Genomic DNA, 26,514 nt, shown 5'->3' with positions numbered 1-26,514 from the left:
ATTAGAATAGATCTCTTCAATGTGACATGCAAGCTTGTTTTAGTAGTTCTTGTCTTTTAGTCTTAACAATACTAGTGAAATAGGTTTTAAGGAAGTAACACGGATAATATTAAACCATTTGTGCCGGCATATTAACTAAAATAACGAATTTGTCAGCCTTACGAAATAGAAGTATATGCATGTACAAATTCCAAATCAGCGGAATGTTTTTCTTGCTTCCAGACAACACAATGGATTAGAATTATCGCCGTATGACAACTAGTATTACCTATACGATTTTCTCCTGCAGCCTGACAGAACTCCTGTTAGTTGATGTCTGGTCTATCGTGTCTCAGAGCAATGAATAACTGTGTTACATCCGGTATACAATAAAACGTCGATACAACGCCCCTCGTTCCATTTGCCTCCTCGCTTATATATAATTACTGCCAACATATTTCAATGCTCTTTTATCTCGTTTTTGCATATTTCCTTTATACAACGTTCCTAAATTTATTGCCAAACCCCTTTATAATGCCGAAATGTCCCTGGACAAATTGTTTTACCGTTATTAGTTTCTGAATAATAGAGTAACCATGTAATTATGCTGATATGAATGATTTTGACAGAATGTAACACACAAACTTTCACCATATTGATCGAAACTGTGACGACTGTCGGTCACTTCCGGTTCGTTTCGCTTCTCTTCCTCGTCACCGGATTATGATAATCCCAGATCATGGCTCCAGAGTGTATCATGAAGATTGAAGAAAGGAATTAATACGGACACAGAAATTATTCTAGGAAACTTGAATGAAAGAACCAACTTCACACACAGAAAGAATGCTAATAAATCTTAGAAGTATTGTATGTCACTGGAAATAATGGCCCAGGACATTGTGAAACAGTCTTTATAACATCATTGCTACCATTGTCTTGATACAATAAAGCTTTGTAATAACAATGGTACGTTCTTTGTGAACAGACTCAAATGAAGCTTTCAATGTCCCGTTGGTCTTTCTCCGATAAATCACTTTAATAAGGCGCTCTTTTATTTTGATTTTGTAATTTAAATGGCGTGCTGTCGACTTCAGCTCCTATTATCAAAGAATTAAGATATCAACCGTCGAGTTCAGCTCTTGTTCTCAGAAAATCTAAATATCTTATCTTCGAAATCAATTCCTGCTATAAGTCGCTTCGATGTGTTGACCACCTGTTCATTAGAGTTGACTTTGCAATTTTTGAACCAACCGGGAACCGTCTACACTTTCTGTAAACGAGAAAATACTCGTTTACAGAAAAAGACGATGATTTCCGATTGCTTATTTACTAACTTCACAGGGTAAACAAGTAGTAATTCAGTCCTTATATGTGTTTACTTACTGACTCGCCACCATTTTGTCGTCATAGTAATCCTTTAAAGCATTGCTATGAAGTAGACAAACAGTCAACTTCCTTTTACTCTCGACTGTTCACGTGATATCTCGATTCTCAACGAATGGCATAGAAGTTTGATGATACTTTTTTATTAGCGAATAAATAAAATTGTCAAAATCCATATTGTTTTCCTTTTTTATTGGTAAATGTTAAAGGAACTGCCTGAACATATGACACTCAATGTTTATTTTAACATACCCTGCGTGCAGGCTATTTAACAAGCAAGAGGTCCAGTGTGCCTGCATCGCTCATTGGCTATTAAGCTGACACTTGAAACCTTTATAGTGGACAATGGTCAAATTCATTTAAATGGACTTAATAAAGCTACATGCTCAACATCATTTCATATGACACTAAACAATCTGTTGCCAGATTTTACAACATTTGACCCTTGTGACAATCAACATTTATGAAGGACATTCATTTCAAAATCTCAACGGCCTTTCATCCCAGCATGCTAATGGCCAAAAATGTCATCGCCTAGGACTTTCTTTCGAGTATTAAGAAGAAGTAATTTATATGTTTTTAACACTTTTAATCTGTGACCTTGTTATGGCTGAAGGTTTTTCATTTCAATGCCCATGATAGTCCCTCATACCAACAGGCTACTGGCCAAATATATCATCACCCTAGGTGACTTAGTAATTCAGAATAAGCTGCTTTACAAGTCTTCAACACATTTGATCCCCGTGATATTGAATTAAGGGGAAAGTAATTCATTTGAACAAACTTGATATGTATTTATCTGGGCATGCAACAGGCCAAATATCAGCAAACATGGCTTTTTGGTTCAAAAGTGGTTTAAATGGTTTTTTTTATTTAAACATTTAAAACCTTTGGCAATATATATATAGGAAACTACTAATCAAACATCATGGCTCTATGGCTCTTAGTGCTTTGGAAGAAGTTTTTGACATGAATTACAACATTGACCTTGTATAAAGGTAAAGTTCATTCATTTGACATATTTCATTAGCCTTCATCCCAACATGCTACTGGCCAAATGTCATAATTATAGGCTTTTTGATTCTTCAGAACAAGTCGATTGAAGTTTTTGACATATAGGCGAAGGTCACTTTTAATCGCAAATTTTGTTGGGCTCTTTCCCAGGAAACTACCAGCCTATATCATGATTATAGTCTTTTGGTTCTTCAGAAGAAGTCATTTAAAAACTTTCTACAACTTTCTAGTTGTTAGAAGAGGTTGTGTATTTTTTCATATTTGACCCCTGTGACATTGAAAATATATCAAGGTCATTCTTACTCGGTAATTTTGATTTGCTATATTCTAGGAAGCAAACAGTCTAATATCATGATTCTACGCCATCCCATTCTTCTTCAGAAGTCGTTTGAAGTATTAGCTTGACTCCTTTGACCTTGAATACAGGTCAGGTTCATTTGTATTGGCAAACTTGGTTGCCCTCTATCCCAGCAAGGTACCAACCTACTATCATGATTATGGGCCTTTCCATTTTTAAGAAGATGTCGTTTGAAGTTTTTGACATATTTTACCTCTGTAATTTTGAATACAAGTAAAGGTCATTTTTACTCGTACACTGTGTTGGGCTTTATCCTAGGAAGATGCCAGCCTGATATCAAGAATTTGCACCTTTCCGTTATCCAGAAGAACTAGTTTGAAGATTTTGACATATGTAACTGTGCATGCCTCTTTAGCAGAAAGCTTCCAGCCAAATATCATGGTTCTAGGCCTTTCTGTTCGTTAGAAAAGGTCGTTTTAAGGAAAAGTTGAAGGACGACCGAAGGAGGACGGACGTGAGCTAAAACAGATGAAATTAAGCACCTAGCCCGTACCAATATGAGGTTATTTACATAAACATTGCGGTTTCCCAATCTTCAAATCAATAACGTAGGTACACTTGTGTTTGAGTTATATAACGTAGGTTTAGCTAACTACTACATTTTGTATACATATATTATCAGGAACCCCGATCATGTGCAGTATTCCTGCTACCGGCATATTCTGCATGTGTATGAACACATTCCCTCTGAGACTGGAATACATACTGGGAGCATAAGATAAGATTAAAAACATAAACAACATCCTTTAAATTCAACAGCCAATATTGCTCAAGTCACATGGGAGAGACGCGCAAGCAACGCATGCAAGCAGTTGACATGGAGCACACAAATAAGCTATACACAGACAGACGCCATGGAGGAACCAGTGGTCTAAACAAGTTACAAATACAGTCACGGTCAAAATGGAGCGCACCGTTCAATGATCACAACACGTCACACATACAAACACAGTCTACATGGAGCGCACCGTACAATGATCACAACACGTCAGACATACAAACAGTATACATGGAGCGCACCGTCCAATGATCACAACACGTCACACATACAAACACAGTCTACATGGAGCGCACCGTCCAATGATCACAACAGGTCACACATACACAGTCTACATGGAGCGTATCGTCCAATGATCATAACAGGTCACACATACAAACACAGTCTACATGGAGCTCTTCGTCCAATGATCACAACAGGTAGTCTACATGGAGCGCACCGTCCAATGATCACAAAAGGTCACACATACAAACACAGTCTACATGGAGCGTACCGTCCAATGATCACAACAGGCCATACATACAAACACAGTCTACATGGAGCGTATCGTACAATGATCACAACAGGTCACACATACAAACAGTATACATGGAGCGCACCGTCCAATGATCACAACAGGTCACACATACAAACACAGTCAACATTGAGCGTATCGTCCAATGATCACAACAGGTCACACATACACTGTTTACATGGAGCGTATCGTCCAATGATCACAATAGGTCACACATACAAACACAGTCAACATGGAGCGTATCGTCCAATGATCACAACAGGTCACACATACAAACACAGTCAACATGGAGCGTATCGTACAATGATCACAACAGGTCACACATACAAACACAGTCTACATGGAGCGCACCGTCCAATGATCACAACAGGTCACACATACAAACACAGTCAACATGGAGCGTATCGTCCAATGATCACAACAGGTCACACATACAAACACAGTCTACATGGAGCGCACCGTCCAATGATTACAACAGGTCACACATACAAACACAGTCTACATTGAGCGTATCGTCTTATGATCACAACAGGTCACACATACAAACAGTCAACATGGAGCGCACCGTCCAATGATCACAACAAGTCACACATACAAACACAGTCTACATGGAGCGTACCGTCCAATGATCACAACAGGTCACACATACAAACACAGTCTACATGGAGCGCACCGTCCAATGATCACAACAAGTCACACATACAAACACAGTCTACACGGAGCGTATCGTCCAATGATCACAATAGGTCACACATACAAACACAGTCTACATGGAGCGTATCGTACAATGATCACAACAAGTCACACATACAAACACAGTCTACATGGAGCGTATCGTACAATGATCACAACAGGTCACACATACAAACACAGTCTACATGGAGCGCACCGTCCAATGATCACAACAGGTCACACATACAAACACAGTCTACATGGAGCGTACCGTCCAATGATCACAACAGGTCACACATACAAACACAGTCTACATGGAGCGCACCGTCCAATGATCACAACAGGTCACACATACAAACACAGTCTACATGGAGCGTACCGTCCAATGATCACAACAGGTCACACATACAAACACAGTCTACATGGAGCGCACCGTCCAATGATCACAACAGGTCACACATACAAACACAGTCTACATGGAGCGTACCGTCCAATGATCACAACAGGTCACACATACAAACACAGTCTACATGGAGCGCACCGTCCAATGATCACAACAGGTCACACATACAAACACAGTCTACATGGAGCGTACCGTCCAATGATCACAACAGGTCACACATACAAACACAGTCTACATGGAGCGCACCGTCCAATGATCACAACAAGTCACACATACAAACACAGTCTACACGGAGCGTATCGTCCAATGATCACAATAGGTCACACATACAAACACAGTCTACATGGAGCGTATCGTACAATGATCACAACAAGTCACACATACAAACACAGTCTACATGGAGCGTATCGTACAATGATCACAACAAGTCACACATACAAACACAGTCTACACGGAGCGTATCGTACAATGATCACAACAGGTCACACATACAAACACAGTCTACATGGAGCGTACCGTCCAATGATCACAACAGGTCACACATACAAACACAGTCTACATGGAGCGCACCGTCCAATGATCACAACAGGTCACACATACAAACACAGTCTACATGGAGCGTACCGTCCAATGATCACAACAGGTCACACATACAAACACAGTCTACATGGAGCGCACCGTCCAATGATCACAACAAGTCACACATACAAACACAGTCTACACGGAGCGTATCGTACAATGATAACAACAGGTCACATATACAAACACAGTCTACACGGAGCGTATCGTACAATGATCACAACACGTCACACATACAAACAGTCTGCATGGAACGTATACTCCAATGATCACAACAGGTCACACATACAAACAGTCAACATGGAGCGCACCGTCCAATGATCACAACAGGTCACACATACAAACAGTCAACATGTAGCGCACCGTCCAATGATCACAAAAAGTCACACATACAAACACAGTCTACATGAAGCGTATCGTACAATGATCACAACAAATCACACATACAAACACAGTCTACACGGAGCGAATCGTACAATGATAACAACAGGTCACACATACAAACGCAGTCAACATTGAGCGTATCGTCTTATGATCACAACAGGGCATACATACAAACAGTCTGCATGGAGCGTATCGTCCAATGATCATAACAGGTCACACATACAAACACAGTCAACATTGAGCGTATCGTCTTATGATCACAACAGGTCATACATACAAACAGTCTGCATGGAGCGTATCCTCCAATGATCACAACAAGTCATACATACAAACGCAGTCAACATGGAGCGCACCGTACGTCCAATGATCACAACAGGTCACACATACAAACAGTCTGCATGGAGCGTATCCTCCAATGATCACAACAAGTCATACATACAAACGCAGTCACCATGGAGCGCACCGTCCAATGATCACAACAGGTCACATATACAAACACAGTCTACATGGAGCGCACCGTCCAATGATCACAACAGGTCACACATACAAACAGTCTGCATGGAGCGTATCCTCCAATGATCACAACAAGTCATACATACAAACGCAGTCAACATGGAGCGCAACGTCTAATGATCACAACAGGTCACACATACAAACGCAGTCACCATGGAGCGCACCGTCCAATGATCCCAACAGGTCACACATACAAACACAGTTTACATGGAGCGCACCGTCCAATGATCACAACAGGTAGTCTACGTGGAGCGCACCTTCCAATTATCTCAACAGGTCACACATACAAACACAGTTTACATGGAGCGCACCGTCTAATGATCACATTAGGTCACATATACATAGAGCGCACCGTCCAATGAGCACAACAGATAGTCTACATGGAGCGCACTGTCCAATGATCTCAACAGGTCAGACATACAAACACAATCTACACAGAACGAGGGAATTAACACAACAGGTCACGCATAAAAATACAGTCAATATGGAGCTCAGCAAGGGCCACAAAAGGTGACACATACAAATACAGTCAACATGGAGCTTAGCAATGGTCTCAACAGGTCACACATACAAACACAGTCAACAAGGAGCTCAGCAATGGTCACAACAGGTCACACATACAAAAACTGTCTATATTGAGCTCATCAATGGTCACAACAGGTCACACATACAAACACAGTCAACATGGAGCTCAGCAATGGTCACAACAGGTCACACATACAAATACAGTCACCATGGAGCTCAACAATGGTCACAACAGGTCACAAATACAAACACAGTCAACATGGAGCTCAACAATGGTCACAACAGGTCACACATACAAACACAGTGAACATGGAGCTCAGCGATGGTCACAACAGGTCACACATACAAATACAGTCACCATGGAGCTCAACAATGGTCACAACAGGTCACACATACAAACACAGTCAAACAGTCAACAAGGAGCTCAGCAATGGTCACAACAGGTCACACATACAAATACAATCTACATGGAGCTCTTCGTCCAATGATCACAACAGGTCACACATACAAACACAGTCTACATGGAGCGCACCGTCCAATGATCACAAAAGGTCACACAAACAAACCCAGTCTACATGGAGCGTACCGTCCAATGATCACAACAGGCCATACATACAAACACAGTCTACATTGAGCGTATCGTCCAATGATCACAACAGGTCATACATACAAACAGTATACATGGAGCGCACCGTCCAATGATCACAACCGGTCACACATACAAACACAGTCAACATTGAGCGTATCATCCAATGGTCACAACAGGTCACACATACATCACAACAGGTCACACATACAAATACAGTCAACATGGAGCTCAGCAATGGTCACAACAGGTCACAAATACAAACACAGTCAACGGTCACACATACAAACACAGTTTACATGGAGCGCACCCTCTAATGATCACATTAGGTCACATATACATAGAGCGCACCGTCCAATGATCACAACCGGTCACACATACAAACACAGTCAACATTGAGCGTATCGTCCAATGGTCACAACAGGTCACACATACAAACACAGTTTACATGGAGCGCACCGTCTAATGATCACATTAGGTCACATATACATAGAGCGCACCGTCCAATGAGCACAACAGATAGTCTACATGGAGCGCACTGTCCAATGATCTCAACAGGTCAGACATACAAACACAATCTACACAGAACGAGGGAATTAACACAACAGGTCACGCATAAAAATACAGTCAATATGGAGCTCAGCAAGGGCCACAAAAGGTGACACATACAAATACAGTCAACATGGAGCTTAGCAATGGTCTCAACAGGTCACACATACAAACACAGTCAACAAGGAGCTCAGCAATGGTCACAACAGGTCACACATACAAACACAGTCAACATTGAGCTTAGCAATGGTCACAATAGGTCACGCATACAAATACAGTCAACATGGAGCTTAGCAATGGCCACAACAGGTCACACATACAAACACAGTCAACAAGGAGCTCACCAATGGTCACAACAGGTCACACATACAAACACAGTCTACATTGAGCTTAGCAATGGTCACAATAGGTCACGCATACAAATACAGTCAACATGGAGCTCAGCAATGGTCACAACAGGGCACAAATACAAACACAGTCAACATGGAGCTCAGAAATGGTCACAACAGGTCACACATACAAACACAGTCTACATGGAGCTTAGCAACGGTCACAACAGGTCACACATACAAATACAGTCAACATGGAGCTTAGCAATGTTCTCAACAGGTCACACATACAAACACAGTCAACAAGGAGCTTATCAATGGTCACAACAGGTCACACATACAAACACAGTGTACATGGAGCTTAGTAATGGTCACAACAGGTCACACATACAAATACAGTCAACATGGAGCTTAGCAATGTTCTCAACAGGTCACACATACAAACACAGTCAACATGGAGCTTAACAATGGTCACAACAGGTCACACATACAAACACAGTCTACATAGCAGGTCACAAATACAAACACAGTCAACATGGAGCTTAACAATGGTCACAACAGGTCACACATACAAATACAGTCAACATGGAACTCAGCAATGGTCACAATAGGTCACACATACAAACAAAGACAACATGGAGCTCAGCAATGGTCACAACAGGGCACAAATACAAACACAGTCAACATGGAGCTCAGAAATGGTCACAACAGGTCACACATACAAACACAGTCTACATAGCAGGTCACAAATACAAACACAGTCAACATGGAGCTCAGAAATGGTCACAACAGGTCACACATACAAACACAGTCTACATGGAGCGCACCGTCCAATGATCACAACAGGTCACACATACAAACACAGTCTACATAGCAGGTCACAAATACAAACACAGTCAACATGGAGCTCAGAAATGGTCACAACAGGTCACACATACAAACACAGTCTACATTGAGCTTAGCAATGGTCACAATAGGTCACGCATACAAATACAGTCAACATGGAGCTCAGCAATGGTCACAATAGGTCACACATACAAACAAAGACAACATGGAGCTCAGCAATGGTCACAACAGGACACAAATACAAACACAGTCAACATGGAGCTCAGAAATGGTCACAACAGGTCACACATACAAACACAGTGAACATGGAGCTCAGCAATGGTCACAACAGGTCACAAAGACAAACACAGTCAACATGGAGCTCAGCAATGGTCACGACAGGTCACACATACAAACACAGTCAACATGGAGCTCAGCAATGGTCACAATAGGTCACACATACAAACAAAGACAACATGGAGCTCAGCAATGGTCACAACAGGTCACAAATACAAACACAGTCAACATGGAGCTGAGCAATGGTCACAACAGGTCACACATACAAAAACTGTCTACATTGAGCTCAGCAATGGTCACAACAGGTCACACATACAAATACAGTCAACATGGAGCTCAGCAATGGTCACGACAGGTCACACATACAAACACAGTCAACATGGAGCTCAGCAATGGTCACAACAGGTAACACATACAAACATAGTCTACATGGAGCTTAGCAACGGTCACAACAGGTCACACATACAAATACAGTCAACATGGAGCTCAGCAATGGTCACAATAGGTCACACATACAAATAAAGACAACATGGAGCTCAGCAATGGTCACAACAGGTCACACATACAAATAAAGTCAACATGGAGCTTATCAATGGTCACAACAGGTCACGCATACAAATACAGTCAACATGGAGCTTAGCAATGGGCACAACAGGTCACACATACAAATACAATCTACATGGAGCTCTTCGTCCAATGATCACAACAGGTCACACATACAAACACAGTCAACATAGAGCTTAGTAATGGTCACAACAGGTCACACATACAAATAAAGTCAACATGGAGCTCAGCAATGGTCACAACAGGTAACACATACAAACATAGTCTACATGGAGCTTAGCAACGGTCACAACAGGTCACACATACAAACACAGTCAACATAGAGCTTAGTAATGGTCACAACAGGTCACACATTCAAATACACTCAACATGGAGCTCAACAAAGGTCACAACAGGTCACACATACAAACACAATCAACATGGAGCTCAGCAATGGTCACAACAGGTCACACATACAAACACAGTCAACATTGAGCTTAGTAATGGTCACAACAGGTCACACATTCAAATACACTAAACATGGAGATCAACAAAGGTCACAACAGGTCACACATACAAAGTATCGTACAATGATAACAACAGGTCACACATACAAACACAATCAACATGGAGCTTAGCAATGGTCACAACAGGTCACACATACAAAAACAGTCAACATGGAGCTTACCAATGGTCACAACAGGTCACACATACAAACACAGTCTACATAGAGCTCAGCAACAGGTCACAACAGGTCACACATACAAATACAGTCAACAAGGAGCTCAGCAAGGGTCACAACAGGTCACACATACAAACACAGTCAACAAGGAGCTTAGCAACAGGTCACAACAGGTCACACATAAAAATTCAGGGGATATAAAGTCCAACTTTGATCACAAAAAGGCACACATATTATGTCACGCGCAGCCGAATGCTTTTGTTGAAAATGCTCAGGCCTTCAAGCTGAACTCTCATCGTATTGTATTGTTCAAAACGAAAACTGCCGTGAATGGCAATCGTCATGAGCAATCGAAATCAACAATGTACTCATCATTAGAAAAGCGCTCTTTATCAAGCATAGGAATTGTGGAATTATGGAAACAGGGATTTAAAATGCTTTTAAAAGACGCCAGTCTAAGTAGGAGCCAGAATAGCTTCATAGTACGCTTCCTCCAATGTTTCTTTTGCAACCTAATTAAAGGACTACAAATTGTAACTAATGCAGACAGTGTCGCGTCTTCCAGATGTTGAAAATTAAGCTGAATTCGCTTCTATTGTAGGAGTTAATTCCAGAAATTTTCGTTTTGGTTCGTCAAAGGTTTATTCATTTGAAAACGATTATTGGCTACTTCATAAAAATGAAATAGAAAAAAGTAATTAAGCGTTAAAACATAAAAATTAGATCTTCAGAGCCTGCATACGAAAAGGCTAACGGTTGGAACATAGAAACCCCTATAAGAAAGGAAATACATAATAACCCTCCACAAAACCCCCCAGAACAATCAGACGCTGTGGGAAGGTGCGCGTTGTCTGCACCATCAGCGACTCCAGTCACGGGACCAGCAGAACAAAGTCGGTAGTGCGCCGGTAAGTTGACGCATGATCCCAGGTTCGGATACCGCAGACGGCGAGATATGATTGCCTCAATCAGCAAAACACGTTACCCTTACTGCACAACCCCAACCCCCGGGACAGAGTATGTTGCCCTGCTACTAAGGAAGCTTTGTTTCTCTGACATTGATCATGTTTCACGGGGGCAACTAAAAGGTATTGTGCTGTTTTTTAAGTAGACATAATGATAGTCAAGTATTCGTTTAATTAGTCTCCTGATTGGGTTGAATATATATCCATAATAATGTTGGTCATTTCTAAAGCGCCGAAGAGTAATTTCCCCGAGATAGGATAAGACGTTATAAAAATAATGCATAACAAAATATTTATGTCTTACATCAATTCCATGACAGTATGTCGGTCAAAGCTATCAAAGACATAGCGGGCATGTTGTAATGACAAATCGTTTGAGAATCTGCTATATTTAGACCCCGTGCTCTAGACATTGTACAACCACGACCGCAATCCGCTCAAGCTTTGTGAAAGGCATTAACTTAACCCAGTCTTCATCTCCGTCGCTCCGCGCACTTTCGATGCTTCTGTCCAGGCTGACGGCTGTAAGTCGCTATAAGACAAGTTTGCTGACATTCTATTGTATCGTTGTATTGATATTATATATAGCTATATATATTGATGACGAGGCCGAAGCCAGGCAGTACAGACAAATTACCGCCGTGATGCTAGTATCGTCTTACCAACATCTCGTTTAGACAGCAATGTCCTGATGAAGTATGATAAGGTTACTCTAAGTTTTGCGATTCGCAATTTTTATGAAATTTTACCAACGAATTTTCAACGAAATCCTAACGTTTAGGACCTTATCTTTTTCATTTGCAAAAAAATACTCTAAAACGTTTTACAGTACACAAATAATAATCGTTATATAGAGTAGCCGAAGCATAGGGGAAATATATTATATTTACACTTTACACGTGTAGGTGTTTACAAGACGTCTTCACTAAAATGCAGTTTAAGCTATTCCAAAAAATATGTAAACTTCAGAAACAATTTAACGGTTTCCATACAGGACACGGTGCGTGATTTCTGGAACACAAAGCAAGGATTTTGTGTTCGCCCTCTGTGATCGTTTCTGTAAATACTGAGGAGCTGTTCATTTTCGCGACTTGTATAGAGCCCGTCCCGTATTCATGAAATTGTTCTCATGCTCAAGCACGGATTCTGTGCTCAAACCAACTTTATTGTAATTCTCTTAAATCATGTCAAACGATCAAAAAGTCAAATGTAAGCATTGATAACAGTATTTGGCAGTATTTTGTTTTATTTTGTTTAACGTCATATTAACATCTAATGTCATTTAAGGACGTGCCTCCATGTGTGTTGTGTAAGCGTGCAAGTGTGTATGCATGCTTGAGACCGAGTATGTTGGTGAACTTGCCTCCTTGTAATATGCCGACTTTATAGTGCTATCTCAGGCCCCCAGCACAGCATTCCTCCCGCCGGTCACATTATACTGACAACAGGTGAACCAGTTGTTGCCAGTATCTTCAATGGTTTTTTTCAAAATCATTGACAAAATAATATTTTTTATTAAATTTTGAACAAGAAATTCAGCTTGAGCACAAAACCCATGCTTGAGCATGAGAACGGTTTCATGAATACGGGCTTAGAAAGTCTGAAAAGCAATAGTATCACTTCATTTTTGTGTGGTATACTCAACCTCGAAATCGTTCTGATCGCGATACATGTATCGAGAGGTAAACCCTCGGATTTCGAGGATGGCCATCGACAACGAATAATGTATGTCGACACATCTAAAAAGGTGTCGACATAATCCGAGAAGAGGTCGACACAGATGATGTCGACATAATCAATATTGTGGTGTTATGTACGGGAGGGACATTCGCGTTCCTTTGTCACTTATTGGTGCAAAGAAGAACAAATGTATTTAACCAGTCGGTTTGGTTTTCAAGAAATGATCATGTCCGTTCTAAAATACTTAATTTACCGTACAAGCTGCACTTTGTATATATTTTAAGAATTAATGTTTTGCTTCAGAAACAATCTCGCATACTTGAACCTAAATAGGTTTAATTTTGCTAATACATGTAATATTCTTACGTCCATGTGAAAATGGTTTTCTCTCAAAATGACAGATTCTTGCGATTATTTGAAAAATCAAACGTTATAATGTAATTATCACATAAGTTACTGTGCTATTCAGTGAATATACCCATGTCATATTTTTTGCGTATTAACCCAAGTAATAATATGACCTATCAGCCCTGTGATCGCGATCGGTTGTATCAATTGTGACGCCTAGGACAAGTACATGACGTCAGACTTACGCACTGGAGTCAAAATGGCGGCTTTTTGCATGAAAATATTGTCGTTTTACACGAATGAATGCCACAAATCTTGATTATGTGATAAAAAGAATATTACACTCGTTTTCATTTCATATGAAATTTATGAAACTCGTCACGAATTTTTCATTTACAAACTTCTTAGACTCGTTTCATACATGAAATGGAAACTCATGTAAGATCCTATATATATATAATATGTGTACTGGACCGATGATTGCTCATTGAGTCACACTGTATCATTGAATTAATTATAAACTTGCTAGTATGTGTAAAACAGCAGGCGGTCTGCCCATCCTTTATGGCGTAAACAACTTGATGTTTTACACAGATTCTCTACCACAATGGTTTGAGGGGAGCCGTTTTATCAGACTTTGGCAATCATGATATCATACTTTACTCATCGTTCAGACTTAGTGAAGAAGATATCAGACACAAGTGTTCGCGCCATCGAAGTGGTCTCTCCGTCAAATAACAGCCGCACCCCGAACGAAAAAAAAAGGATAAAATCTGCGATGACGACAGCGGTAATACAATAAGCAAACTGAGGTATTCGACAGCAGGAGTTTTCTATCCCAACAAATAAATCGACATGAATGTCCGGAATAACGAGGTTTCATTGTAATTTTTGTGTCTAGGATGACGAGGATTAGGGTAAGATAAATGTCCGGATTGATAAAGGTCCACAGTAAGTTTTGTGTCTAGGTAGAAGAGGTTCCATTGTAATTCTGTTCCTAGATTGGCGAGGATTATGGCAATATCAACATCCGGATAAAAGAGGTTCCACTGTAATTTAAGCGTACATATTGATCAAGTCCTACTGCAGGTCCCAACGACACACAATATTGATCGGTATCCCCATATTGTTTACTGTTTACAATACTGTTTTCGCGGTAGTGGTATTTTTGCGGTAAAAGTGTTTCTGGTGTTCCTGACTTTTTAGCGGCACCATGTCCCCCTTTCTTACTTTCTTACCATTCTGATTGCCAACGACCTCCTACTCTATGTTAAATAATTAAGATCGTCTTTCTGTCTAAAATCCGTTTGATATGCATCCAAATCCTAAAGCTATGTTTAAATTGTTTGTGTGTGTTTGTATGTATGTCGGATACCCATGCGGTCGATTGCGCTACACTTACCGGAAGTGTAGCACAATCTACCGTGGGTATCCCTAGCTGGCGTTTTTTTTTTGGCGTGGTAGATTGGCTGAGGTGAAATCGCAAAACTAACACGACAGGAAATGTATGGTCTCAACACGCACTTCATACCTAATCAAAATTACAAATGAACTCTTGTGCTCAAATTTTCAAATAAATACGAAAGTAGCGCTACAAGAAAGCAAAGCTGTTTATGGTATAGTGACATTGTTATACAACCCTTACATATTGATGCTTCCCTTGTTGCTTTATTACATACCACGCTTTGGACTGTTGCTCATTATGTTGCAAGGTCTTAATGGCTGTATCGTTCATTAACGTTAATAAATATCGGTATGTAAGGTTTCGGAGACACTCCCCTCCTTTGTGGCGTAGACAAATGCGCAAACAAATTATCTCGACCCTTAATAAAGATGGAACCATGTTCTCGATATTGACTAGCGGTGGATGGGAAGCAAATACGTGTACATATATATGTGAATAAAATAGGAACTTGGCAACAAATCATTCTAGATTAATTTTTTTCATTTTTATTTCATGACATGTAGGTTTTGGTTTTTCGTGAGAAGGAATAGAAATTGCCATTTCAATTGTCTTGAACCCACCCTTATAAGTGTAGCGGAACTGGACTGGATCGATTAATTGCTGGCAACCGGAGCGTCCGTCTAGAGTTCGGAGGGTTCCAAGTTACAAACCCAGACTGGCCGTGTATTTGTACTCTCTTGTTACATTTGGCGCCCAAACAAACATGCATTCGGAAGGTGGTATAGTGTCTTGTGTGTCTTCAGGGTCGAAGACTTTGTTGAAGGAGGGATCATGTAGCGGAACTGTACGGAGTGGATCACTGGCTACCATGTAGCTCAATTGGTTAGAGCATACGTCTAGAGTTCGGAGGAACCCGAGTTCGAATCCTGGTGTGGCCATGTATTTTTCCTCTCTTGTTACATTAAGCTATAAGCAATGGCATTTTTTTTTTTATTGAAAATCCTTGTGTAGTAAATATGGGATGCATTAACTACCCGTGAGGATGACATGATCTTTTTTAAACATCAAGTTCGTGTGCTTACAACCGCAAAACTCACATGAAGATGACGTTTACAAATTAACAAAAATCAACATTCCTTGGGTTACCATCACCAATGTTCTCTGCGCCCCATATATCATGACAAATTAGAATCGAAGGCTCAGTGTGCAGAGAACGTAAGTGAGCGTAACCCCTGGAATTTTGAGGATTACCGATTACAAGCTTAAGTGTTGTCATACTGAAATGTATGATTTTATGTAGTAAAAAAGTGAGTGAAATAAGTTTTTTTTCAAATCTTAATTGAAAATAAATATCTCCCTTTATTCACATTTTTAACGATAGTATATGTTATTTCAGTTGGAAAATGTTGAAATATCAAGCAGAACTACATCCCATAAATTCACTGGTCAAGAATGTCAACATCCCATAACTTCACTGGTCAAGTATGACAACATCCTATAACTTCACTGGTCAAGAATGTCAACATCCTATAACTTCACTGGTCAAGAATGTCCACATCCCATAACTTCACTGGTCAAGATTGTCCATATCCTATAATTCACTGGTCAAGAATGGATACATCCTATAAATTAACTGGTCAAGTATGTCAACATCCTATAACTTCACTGGTCAAGTATGTCAACATCCAATAACTTCACTGGTCAAGTATGTCAACACACTATAACTTCACTGGTCAAGAATGTCAACATCCTATAACTTCACTGGTCAAGAATGTCAACATCCTATAACTTCACTGGTGAAGAATGTTCAAGAATGTCCACATTGCATAACTTCACTGGTCTAGAATGACAGTCCACGTCGTATAACTTCACTGGTCTAGAATGACAGTCCACGTCCTATAACTTCACTGGTCTAGAATGACAGTCCACATCCTATAACTTCACTGGTCTAGAATGACAGTCCACGTCATATAACTTCACTGGTCTAGAATGTACATATCCTATAACTTCACTGGTCAAGAATGTACATATCCTATAAATTAACTGGTCAAGAATGTTCATATCCTATAACTTCACTAGTCAAGAATGTCCATATCTAATAAATTAACTGGTCAAGAATGTTCACATAGTATAACCTCACTGGTCAAGTATGTCCACATCCCATAACTTCACTGGTGAATAATGTCCACATTCCATAACTTCACTGGTCTAGAATGACAGTCCACGTCCTATAACTTCACTGGTCTAGAATGACAGTCCACGTCCTATAACTTCACTGGTCATCAATGTCCACTTAACTTCACCGGTCAAGCAGTTCCATGTTGGTTATGTTACAGCAGCATCATACAGTTGATCACACTCGGCTCGCAGGACGTCACAGAATACTTGGTAGTGGTGGTTGAGACCTGTTTGGGTGTGGAGTTTGTACTTTGATCCAAGAGCTCCTTCCTTGGGAAATGTACTCCCATAAAAGACACGCCCTATCCGGGAATGGACGAGGGCCATAGCACACCTGAAATTCACAGGTCAAATACTATTCAACTGGTATACTTACTCCAGATAGTAACATTTACAACGAGTAATTTAATGGTGTTTTATGTCAGAAATCACAGTGCCAAATAAAACTGCATGACTATGAAAATGCATATTAATATCATTTCTAAAGGTTTTATGTAGAATAGAAAGTAAAAAGAACACTTATGTACAAGACCTTCAGAATGTTTTTTCTCATCATCAGATGGACCCTAGAAACAGTTGTTTGACCTTTGATCGATATTTATAACCTTGACCTCAGGATAAGGATCATTATATAACTGTATCCATTCTGCCATTCTTTTATGCATTAACATGCATTGTTTGGATGAACAGGAAGGCTAAATGAAGATGGCCACGGACATGGTGAAATATATTTATGTAGTACATAGTATATATAAATGCGCAATATAAGGATCCCCATCCCACTGCCACAAACTGCTGCTACATGTTGGAAACTATTCTGTCAGTCACGAATATAGCTTTGATAAATCATTTCTGTAAAGAAAACCATGCCTTGCAGAGCTTTTATGACAAAATACTAAAGATAAAATAAACAGAATATAATCAACAACAGTGTTCCGTGTGTAAAACTCCAGCAGGGCTAGAAATGGATTCGAACCCTGGACATCGAGGCCCAAGTAGCTCAAAGGTTGGTTAGAGTGGTTAAGGAAAATTTTAAAATTTGTAAATACAACAAAATCAAAAACATTGGATATCATTTCACTGCCACAGGTTTGTTGAGACAAAAAAGGATTGATGTATTTTGAATATTTCTTCTGCTTTGAAAGCCCTTGGGTTTTAATGGCAACCATTAGAATTATGCACTAACCGATGGTTAAAGTTAACAAACAGTTGAGCAACTGGGGCCAGATTGTTATACTATTGCTCCATCTGACTGAGCTACCTGGACAGATAAAGTATTCTTTCCCAGCTTTGCTACAGTAACATTAAAACAAAATTAAGGGGAGGTAACTGTATATGTGAAAACCACAGTACAGTGGGACAATGATCCTTAAGGAAGTTAAAGGGAGGTAACTGTATATATGAAAACTATAGTACAGTGGGACAGGGATCCTTAAGGAAGATAAAGGGAGGTAACTGTATATATGAAAACCACAGAACAGCCGGACAAGGATCATTAAGGAAGTTAAAGAGAGGTAACTGTATATGTGAAAACCACAGTACAGTGAGACAAGGATCCTTAAGGAAGTTAAAGGGAGGTAACTGTATATGTGAAAACCACAGTACAGTAGGAACAAGGATCATTAAGGAAGTTAAAGGAAGGTAACTGTATATGTGAAACTCACAGTACAGTGAGACAAGGATCCTTAAGTAAGTTAAAGGGAGGTAACTGTATATGTGAAAACCACAGTACAGTGGGACAAGGATCCTTAAATAATTTTGGCCAAGATTTTTTCCTATTTTTTGCAAAACCTGTTAAACACTTTGATAAATGCTGAATCATCCATAAACGAGAGTTCAGAAGTGTCCTATTACCTAGACAAACTCAGACTTGTTCCCTAATCTAAGTGGTACGATTTAATGACAGCTGCTGGACGCCTCCGACAGTATCACATATAAATGTATCCATACTTACATAACACATGGCTCCCTGGTCAGGTAGATGTCATAACCAGTACAGAGATAGGGTCCAGATTTCTCTGTCCCTTGACCAGTCTTTGACCCAAACTGGCCACTAGTGGTGTTAGAACATTGACCGCTACTTGTTATTTGACCAAAGTCTTTGTCTATATCTGGACCCTGATAATTAGCATCTGTATTGATAACTGGCCATGTGACAGGGACAGAGGATGTTGGCTCCGATCTCTGGTCAGCGTTATCTGGACATGTGACAGGGACAGAGGATGTTGGCTCCGATCTCTGGTCAGCGTTATCTGGACATGTGACAGGGACAGAAGCTGTCGAACTCTGCCCTGGAGCTTTGTAGTACAAGGCTTGGCAACCTTTGGAGAAAATACAACAAAATAAAAATTGACACTATTCTTTTCAAACCTGATACACAGACTCTACAAACTCTTTCACTATAAAGATAATACAATCTTGATCTGATCATCTGGAATTCCGACAACCAAAAATGACTGCATAAGTGCTCTTGTGGATAAATTAGAAACCCATTAAAGTATAGCTCTTTATTTCATGGGTTAATTTTCACATTCCTTCACCTGCTTTTGATAGTAATTTAGAAATTTTGTTTGGACCACAACAATCAAGTAAAATTGATCTCTAGCAACGTATGATATCCTCTATACAGTATAATGAGTTGGTCATCCCAAATATATTGGTCTATTTTCAATGCTGACAGATAACGTTTACGTACCTTCCAAAGGCCACATACCCCCGCCCTGTGACCTTGCCACTAGATCAATGGTTACCATGGTAGCATGCTGCAGTGGATGAGAGCTGTGTCGAAGGTCATGACCTTTGGCAATTACCACATTCTGGTCTGGATCCACTACCACTGCACCTATTGGTAGCTAGAACACACAAAAAAACATGTTTAAATGTGATCTTTAAGAAATATTTGAACATTTACAAGCATATTTTTATCTATATCTTCACACGATCAAGGAGAATGATGGATGTAACTTGAATAAATCTTTAATTTTCACCAGAAGGCGGAATATTTTGACTGACAGTGACAACTATTTTATCGTTTATCTTTTTTTACCCCTATGGAATCAAAGTTTTTTCATTAAGTAAATTCTGTTGTTTATTCAAATATGAAGTTACCTCATTGTTCCAAGACTAATCAGCCAATTGAGGATTAGGTTCAGCTGTAACACTTACAGAGGAATGGGTTCAGCTGTATTGCTTACAGAGGAATGGGTTCAGCTGGATCACTTACAGAGGAATGGGTTCAGCTGTAACACTTACAGAGGAATGGGTTCAGCTGTATCGCTTACAGTAGAATGGGTTCAGCTGTAACACTCACAGAGGAATAAGTTCAGCTGTATTGCTTACAGAGGAATGGGTTCAGATGTATCACTTACAGAGGAATGGGTTCAGCTGTATCACTTACAGAGAATTGGGTTCAGCTGTAACACTTACAGAGGAATGGGTCATGTATCGCTTACAGTAGAATGGGTTCAGCTGTAACACTCACAGAGGAATAAGCTCAGCTGTATTGCTTACAGAGGAATGGGTTCAGCTGTATCGCTTACAGAGGAATGGGTTCAGCTGTATTGCTTACAGAGGAATGGGTTCAGCTGTATCGCTTACAGAGGAATGGGTTCAGCTGTATCACTTACAGAGGAATGGGTTCAGCTGTATTGCTTACAGAGGAATGGGTCCAGCTGGATCACTTACAGAGGAATGGGTTCAGCTGTAACACTTACAGAGGAATGGGTTCAGCTGTATCGCTTACAGTAGAATGGGTTCAGCTGTAACACTCACAGAGGAATAAGTTCAGCTGTATTGCTTACAGAGGAATGGGTTCAGCTGTATCACTTACAGAGGAATGGGTTCAGCTGTATCACTTACAGAGGAATGGGTTCAGATGTATCACTTACAGAGGAATAAGTTCAGCTGTATTGCTTACAGAGGAATGGGTTCAGATGTATCACTTACAGAGGAATGGGTTCAGCTGTATCACTTACAGAGGAATGGGTTTAGCTGTATCACTTACAGAGGAATGGGTTCACCTATATTGCTTACAGAGGAATAGGTTCAGCTGTATCAGTTGCAGAGGAATAGGTTCAGCTGTATCACTTACAGAGGAATGGGTTCAGCTGTAACACTTACAGAGGAATGGGTTCAGCTGTATCACTTACAGAGGAATGGGTTCAGCTGTATCACTTACAGAGGAATGGGTTCAGCTGTATCGCCTACAAAGTGTTTCTGTTGACTTTACATTCTTATTTGTAAATATATACTATAAGTAATGTCATTCTTGCAAGGTTTTTTTCTCTCTCAAATATTCTTTGAATGACTTGTTTCCAAAGGTTTTAATTCTAAAGGAAACGACGATAATTATGGTTCTTGTTTTATTGTATCAGAATAAGTATTTGCAAGATACATATATTTGGATTTTTAAATTATTGAAGTCCTTAATAATTTAATATGAAAATACAAGTGACTTACAGTCCATATTTTTGTTTGCTGATATTGTTATTTCACAGATTGCTTCTAAATGAACATCAATACTAACTCTACAAGAATTTACGCCCGGTATATATAATTTTGTTTGGTAATGTATTAATTATATACGTAGCTTTCCTCAAAGCAATCATCAGCACTCTATTGCAGGTTGTGGTTTGTTTGTTTAATATTTTTTATTATATAAACATTTAACCTCAACAGTAGTTCCTTACAAATTCAGTTTATTTCTTCTGGTCATTATAACTTCTAACTAAAGGGGAGTAACTCTAGATTAGAACAAATTTGCTTCAAAGGAACACAAGATGCTTAATTAAGCTTGTTTCAATTGAAAATCAGTCGTTTACTTTTGCTTTGTACTGCATTCGTTCACATGTGAATTCACATTAAGCATGAATTAAAACTGAATTAAAACACTTTTGAATAATTACGGAAAGGCCAATTTGAGAAATTAAGTCTGCAAATTAACTAACCTACAGTAAGGAAATATCATGAAGAAAGCAGAATGCTTTTAAAAGTGTTTTAAATTGGAAAAGTGAGATCAATATTAAATCCTTTTTTATTGTGGCGGAACTAGACTGGATTTGATCGTCGGCAACCAGGTAGCTCAAGTGATAGAGCATCCGTTTAGAGTTCTGAGGACCCCAGGTTTGAACCCCAGTCTTTGAATCCCGGTCTGGCTATTACATTATAATAATAATTCAGAGCTGTAGAAAAAGCAAGTCCAATTTCTGTAAATTGTGTTTGAGAATCAACTATTAGGTATATGGTGACCATGGGGAACTTATTAGTCGATCAGCAGTGACATTGACCTTATATATTCTTATCCTTATTCCATATTGTACTTTTTGGTGACCTGGATTCTTGATTAAGGTTAAAGGGTACATATACCACGGTATTTGTTATAATGACAAAGAAGAGTCCAAAGTTTTCCTTGACTTGGAGTATTTGCCCTTTAATATGAGAGATGAAGCAGTCAAAATGACAGTTTGTTTTGGCTAAAATTTACTTTCCTTATCAAGTTTTTCATATGCTTTTGCAGCCCATAAATTGGACACTCATTGTGTAAATGTAGGCTTTGCAATGTAAAGAGCACATGTTCGACCCCTGCAGTTTTCTTATTTTCCATTTTTTCCCCTTTATTTATATTCTTAAACATTCAAACTTCAAACAACTACAATTCTGTAAAATGCATGGCAACATGTGAGTTTTATGTACCATTTCTATTGATAAAAGACTGAAACAAATATTTTACAGAAGTGACAATGGTTATAATATAGTTTACATTGTTGGATCACTTTACTTGATGTAGTACACTTCCAGTAAACTTTGGTGAGATAACCCAGTTGTGATATATGATTAAGATAGTTGTCATCAAAGGCGAAAATATAAATACACTTATATTAACAATCAGCGATGAGCATGCAGATTTTAAAACATCTAAATTCTCCAAAATTCCAACACACCTGTTTGGATTCCGCACCTTTTTTCGCCATGGCTATTGCCTCTTCCATGTAATTATAAATTCTGTCAATTTCTTCGGTGTTGAATATCTGCTTTGCCAAAGCCCTCATCACACTGATGACAAAACAGATAGATTTGTGAAAGCAAAACGTTATATAACTAACAAAGCTTTCATAACACTGATCAGTAAAAATTGTTCGTGTAAGTACTGTCCCCAAAGGAACTACATGTATTCTAAGTACTGTCCCTGCTGAAGTGATCATCCATCCAAATACTGTGACCTTTCTTCTATTTTTCTTTACATTTTCAACATAAGTAAGTGAATTTAAAAAAGAAAAATCACCATTTTTTATCAGTAAGAGATAAACAAAAATGGTGAAGAATGTCAGAATATCAAGCAGAACCCAACATTTTGGAGAATGATAAATCTATTACTGTAACAATCGGTTGCATTCACAAGTTTGTAAATCGAAATGGACAAACAATTACAAACCTTTTGTCTTCATAGAAATTGACAGGCCAATACAAAATGGATTCTTCATACTGTTGTCTGGTCAAGGGCATCTCTGCAGGTACTTTGACCTTGAAAGGCTTTGTCAGGGTCGAGTAATCCTGAGATTCAGACAAGGTCACTGTGACCTGATCTATGTCACAACATCCATCACAAAGAATTATCTGTAAGGGTGAATCTGAAAAGAATAATTTTACAAGTATTTGCTAAGTTTTAGAAAAGATCAAAAGGAGCACTTCAGAAGTGAAATCTTTCTCAATGTGAACTTTTTCTCTCTTATTTTAGTGTAATCTAAATCATTAAAATTGGTCAAGGTCACTCAATTGAACAAACTTGCTAGAATTTGAGTAAGCTACATATAGGCTAAATATCATAAGGTCTTATTTTTATTATGAAGTGAAAGTGGAACATGGACACTGTGCCATTGCATTAGGTGATCACTATAGAGTGATCTGAAGACCATTTGTGTGTCGCTTATAAAATTAATCCTGTCATGACCAGCAACTTTTCATTCCATCAGACTTGTTATAATTATCTAACACCAACCTTTCACTGCCCTTATCCTCTTTAAATGGAAAAACTTAGGTAATGGAAATTGCTTTTTAAGGCACCTGAAAAAATATGAAATTTCTGCATGTAATTCTATTACTCATGAATACCAGGTACATATTTAGTTTATTAGGATTCATGAAATCATAAAAGTTTATTAGACAATTTAGAACAAACTCAATGATTGCGCCATATGTTATAACTGCGTGACAAAACAGGTACATGCACCAAGAGGGATCCAGAATTTAGTATTAAGGTATGTACACACGGTCGAGGTAAATTTGAAAAATGTTTTGCAAGTACATGTTCTTGAAGAAGAAGAAACAAGAAATAAATATTTGAACAATGCAACCCTAGCTCCCCCCCCCCCCCTTTGAATAGAGGAAAAGAATGGGACAGTGAAATTACCTACTGGATAAGTTTTGCCGCCTTTTTCTTGTCTGTAACATTGCACACATACACATCAACTGTAAAGATATACATGTGTTTACAAAAAAGGTCATAGTATTTATATATTCATTTCAGGCATAATAATTTAAATACCTCGGTAAATTGAAGCATGAAATGTAACACATCTTTATTTCATATTTGTATCAAATACTTTCTGTTTGTCAATTGAATACCTCTGATAATGAATTTTGATAGACTTGTCCATTTTCGACTTTTTCTAAGGTCAATTTTTATGGTTTCATATTGTAACTGGTGCCCGTAACAGGAGAAAAAGATTGATTCAGTGTACAATATATGACTTTATAAAGTGAAAAAAAACTTGGCTTTAATAACATTGACCTAGCTGGCGCATTTCTCCTCAGTGTGCTCATCATAATTGTGCCTGTCCATACCTAAGGACACTGGTCTATAATAGGTATCATCCAGGACAGCCACAGGGTGTCTGGTGTTCATCCTCGTCTGCTTGCCAAGATTTCCTAAAATTTGAAACAAAGTAAAATTGAATAATGAAATTTTAGACTCATTCCCGAAGTAAAGTATTCTCACTTTTTTAATATTCTTTTATGATTATGAGTGTAGCGGAGGTGGACTGGGTCAATTGTTGGCGACAAGGTAGCTCAATAGGTAGAGCTTCTGTCTAGAGTTCTTAGGGTCCCAGGTTTGAAGTACACTTAGCAAGGGGATACCTGAAACTGGGTTGTAAATAGTTATGTCTTCAGGGGCAAAGACTTAGAAAAAGGAGGGAGGAATGTCGCGGAACTAGACTGGATTGATCGATCACAACCAGGTAGCTAAATTGGTAGAGCGTCTGTCTAGAGTTATGGTAGAAAACTCCCATCGTATAATATAATTCCTTATTCAGACAACTCATTTTCAGGTTACAACACAAATAATGAAACAGATAACAGTCAGACACATGCACTAGCTCCCACAATCATCACTGGGTTATTGACAGGATTTCAGGTAAATATGATTATCTACGAATTGTTCTTGAGTTACTTGTCATATTGGTTTATACATAGATCACAGTATACATATGGTGGTCATTGTTTATCTGTAAACACAGAAATCAGTTGAATCCAACACAGTAACAACATGCACAACATGTATATCAATAATTTCAGAGGGATGGGAAAGCAAACTTAATTAATGCTTAAAACTTCTTTTACTAGTACGTGGTTGTCATGATTTTACCTGGACTACATTAGAATCTAGCATTATATGTGATATAACCCAGCCTCTTTAGATACATACATATATGTTGATGATTGATGCTGACAACTTGATATGTATAACAGCATAATTTAATACTATAAGAATAAAGTAAACGTTCATGATATATACAATGTATATAAACAATTGATCGTCAGGAGCAAACATACAGACCTTCTGAGGCCGGCTTCTCATGACAGACTCAAGAAAAAGGCTTGTAAATACAAACCTGGGTTACAATTTACTGTTACTATCGTAGAGATTTACAAAACTGAAAGTATCTCCAACCCATGGGTACACGTGCTTCTTGTCGGATGTAAACACTGTTAATTTAAAAGACTTAATCTGATTGGTTTAGCAAATTTG

General features: G+C 39.0%; 2 protein-coding genes across 4 annotated transcripts in view; one reads left to right on the top strand and one right to left on the bottom strand.

The window, feature by feature from the left end:
• LOC110440589 overlaps positions 1 to 26,514 on the top strand; it is a 170,203-nt gene that overhangs the window by 133,025 nt on the left and 10,664 nt on the right. The window lies entirely within an intron of this gene.
• On the bottom strand, positions 15,840 to 26,464 carry LOC110440592 (probable inactive tRNA-specific adenosine deaminase-like protein 3). 3 transcript variants are annotated; one of them, XM_021483741.1, is made up of 10 exons: positions 26,378 to 26,464; positions 25,329 to 25,412; positions 24,899 to 24,953; positions 24,484 to 24,548; positions 23,920 to 24,115; positions 23,429 to 23,540; positions 20,185 to 20,341; positions 19,742 to 19,810; positions 19,444 to 19,687; positions 15,840 to 17,823 (listed from the first exon to the last, which is right to left on the bottom strand). In XM_021483741.1, the coding sequence occupies exons 2-10, from the start codon at positions 25,387 to 25,389 to the stop codon at positions 17,637 to 17,639; spliced, it is 1,146 nt and encodes a 381-aa protein (XP_021339416.1). In that variant the 5' UTR covers positions 25,390 to 25,412; positions 26,378 to 26,464; the 3' UTR covers positions 15,840 to 17,636. The 3 variants fall into 3 exon arrangements, with proteins under 3 accessions (XP_021339416.1, XP_021339415.1, XP_021339414.1); XM_021483740.1 differs by having other exon boundaries at positions 19,444 to 19,810; positions 26,323 to 26,464; XM_021483739.1 differs by having other exon boundaries at positions 19,444 to 19,810.

The sequence above is a fragment of the Mizuhopecten yessoensis genome, unplaced genomic scaffold (genome assembly GCF_002113885.1).
Source record: "Mizuhopecten yessoensis strain PY_sf001 unplaced genomic scaffold, ASM211388v2 scaffold11185, whole genome shotgun sequence".
Taxonomy (NCBI): Eukaryota; Metazoa; Mollusca; class Bivalvia; order Pectinida; family Pectinidae; genus Mizuhopecten; species Mizuhopecten yessoensis.
The sequence above is the reverse complement of the archived record's forward strand: the minus strand, read 5'-3'. Positions and strand labels throughout refer to the sequence as shown.

Coding starts and splice junctions, on each gene's coding strand:
- LOC110440592 (XM_021483740.1), bottom strand. CDS start 25,389: ATGAACACCAGACACCCTGTGGCTGTCCTGGATGATACCTATTATAGA. Junction 24,549..24,898: donor AAGGCGGCAAAACTTATCCA/GTAGGTAATTTC, acceptor ATATTTTTTCAG/GTGCCTTAAAAAGCAATTTC. Junction 23,541..23,919: donor AATTTCTATGAAGACAAAAG/GTTTGTAATTGT, acceptor TTTTGTCATCAG/TGTGATGAGGGCTTTGGCAA.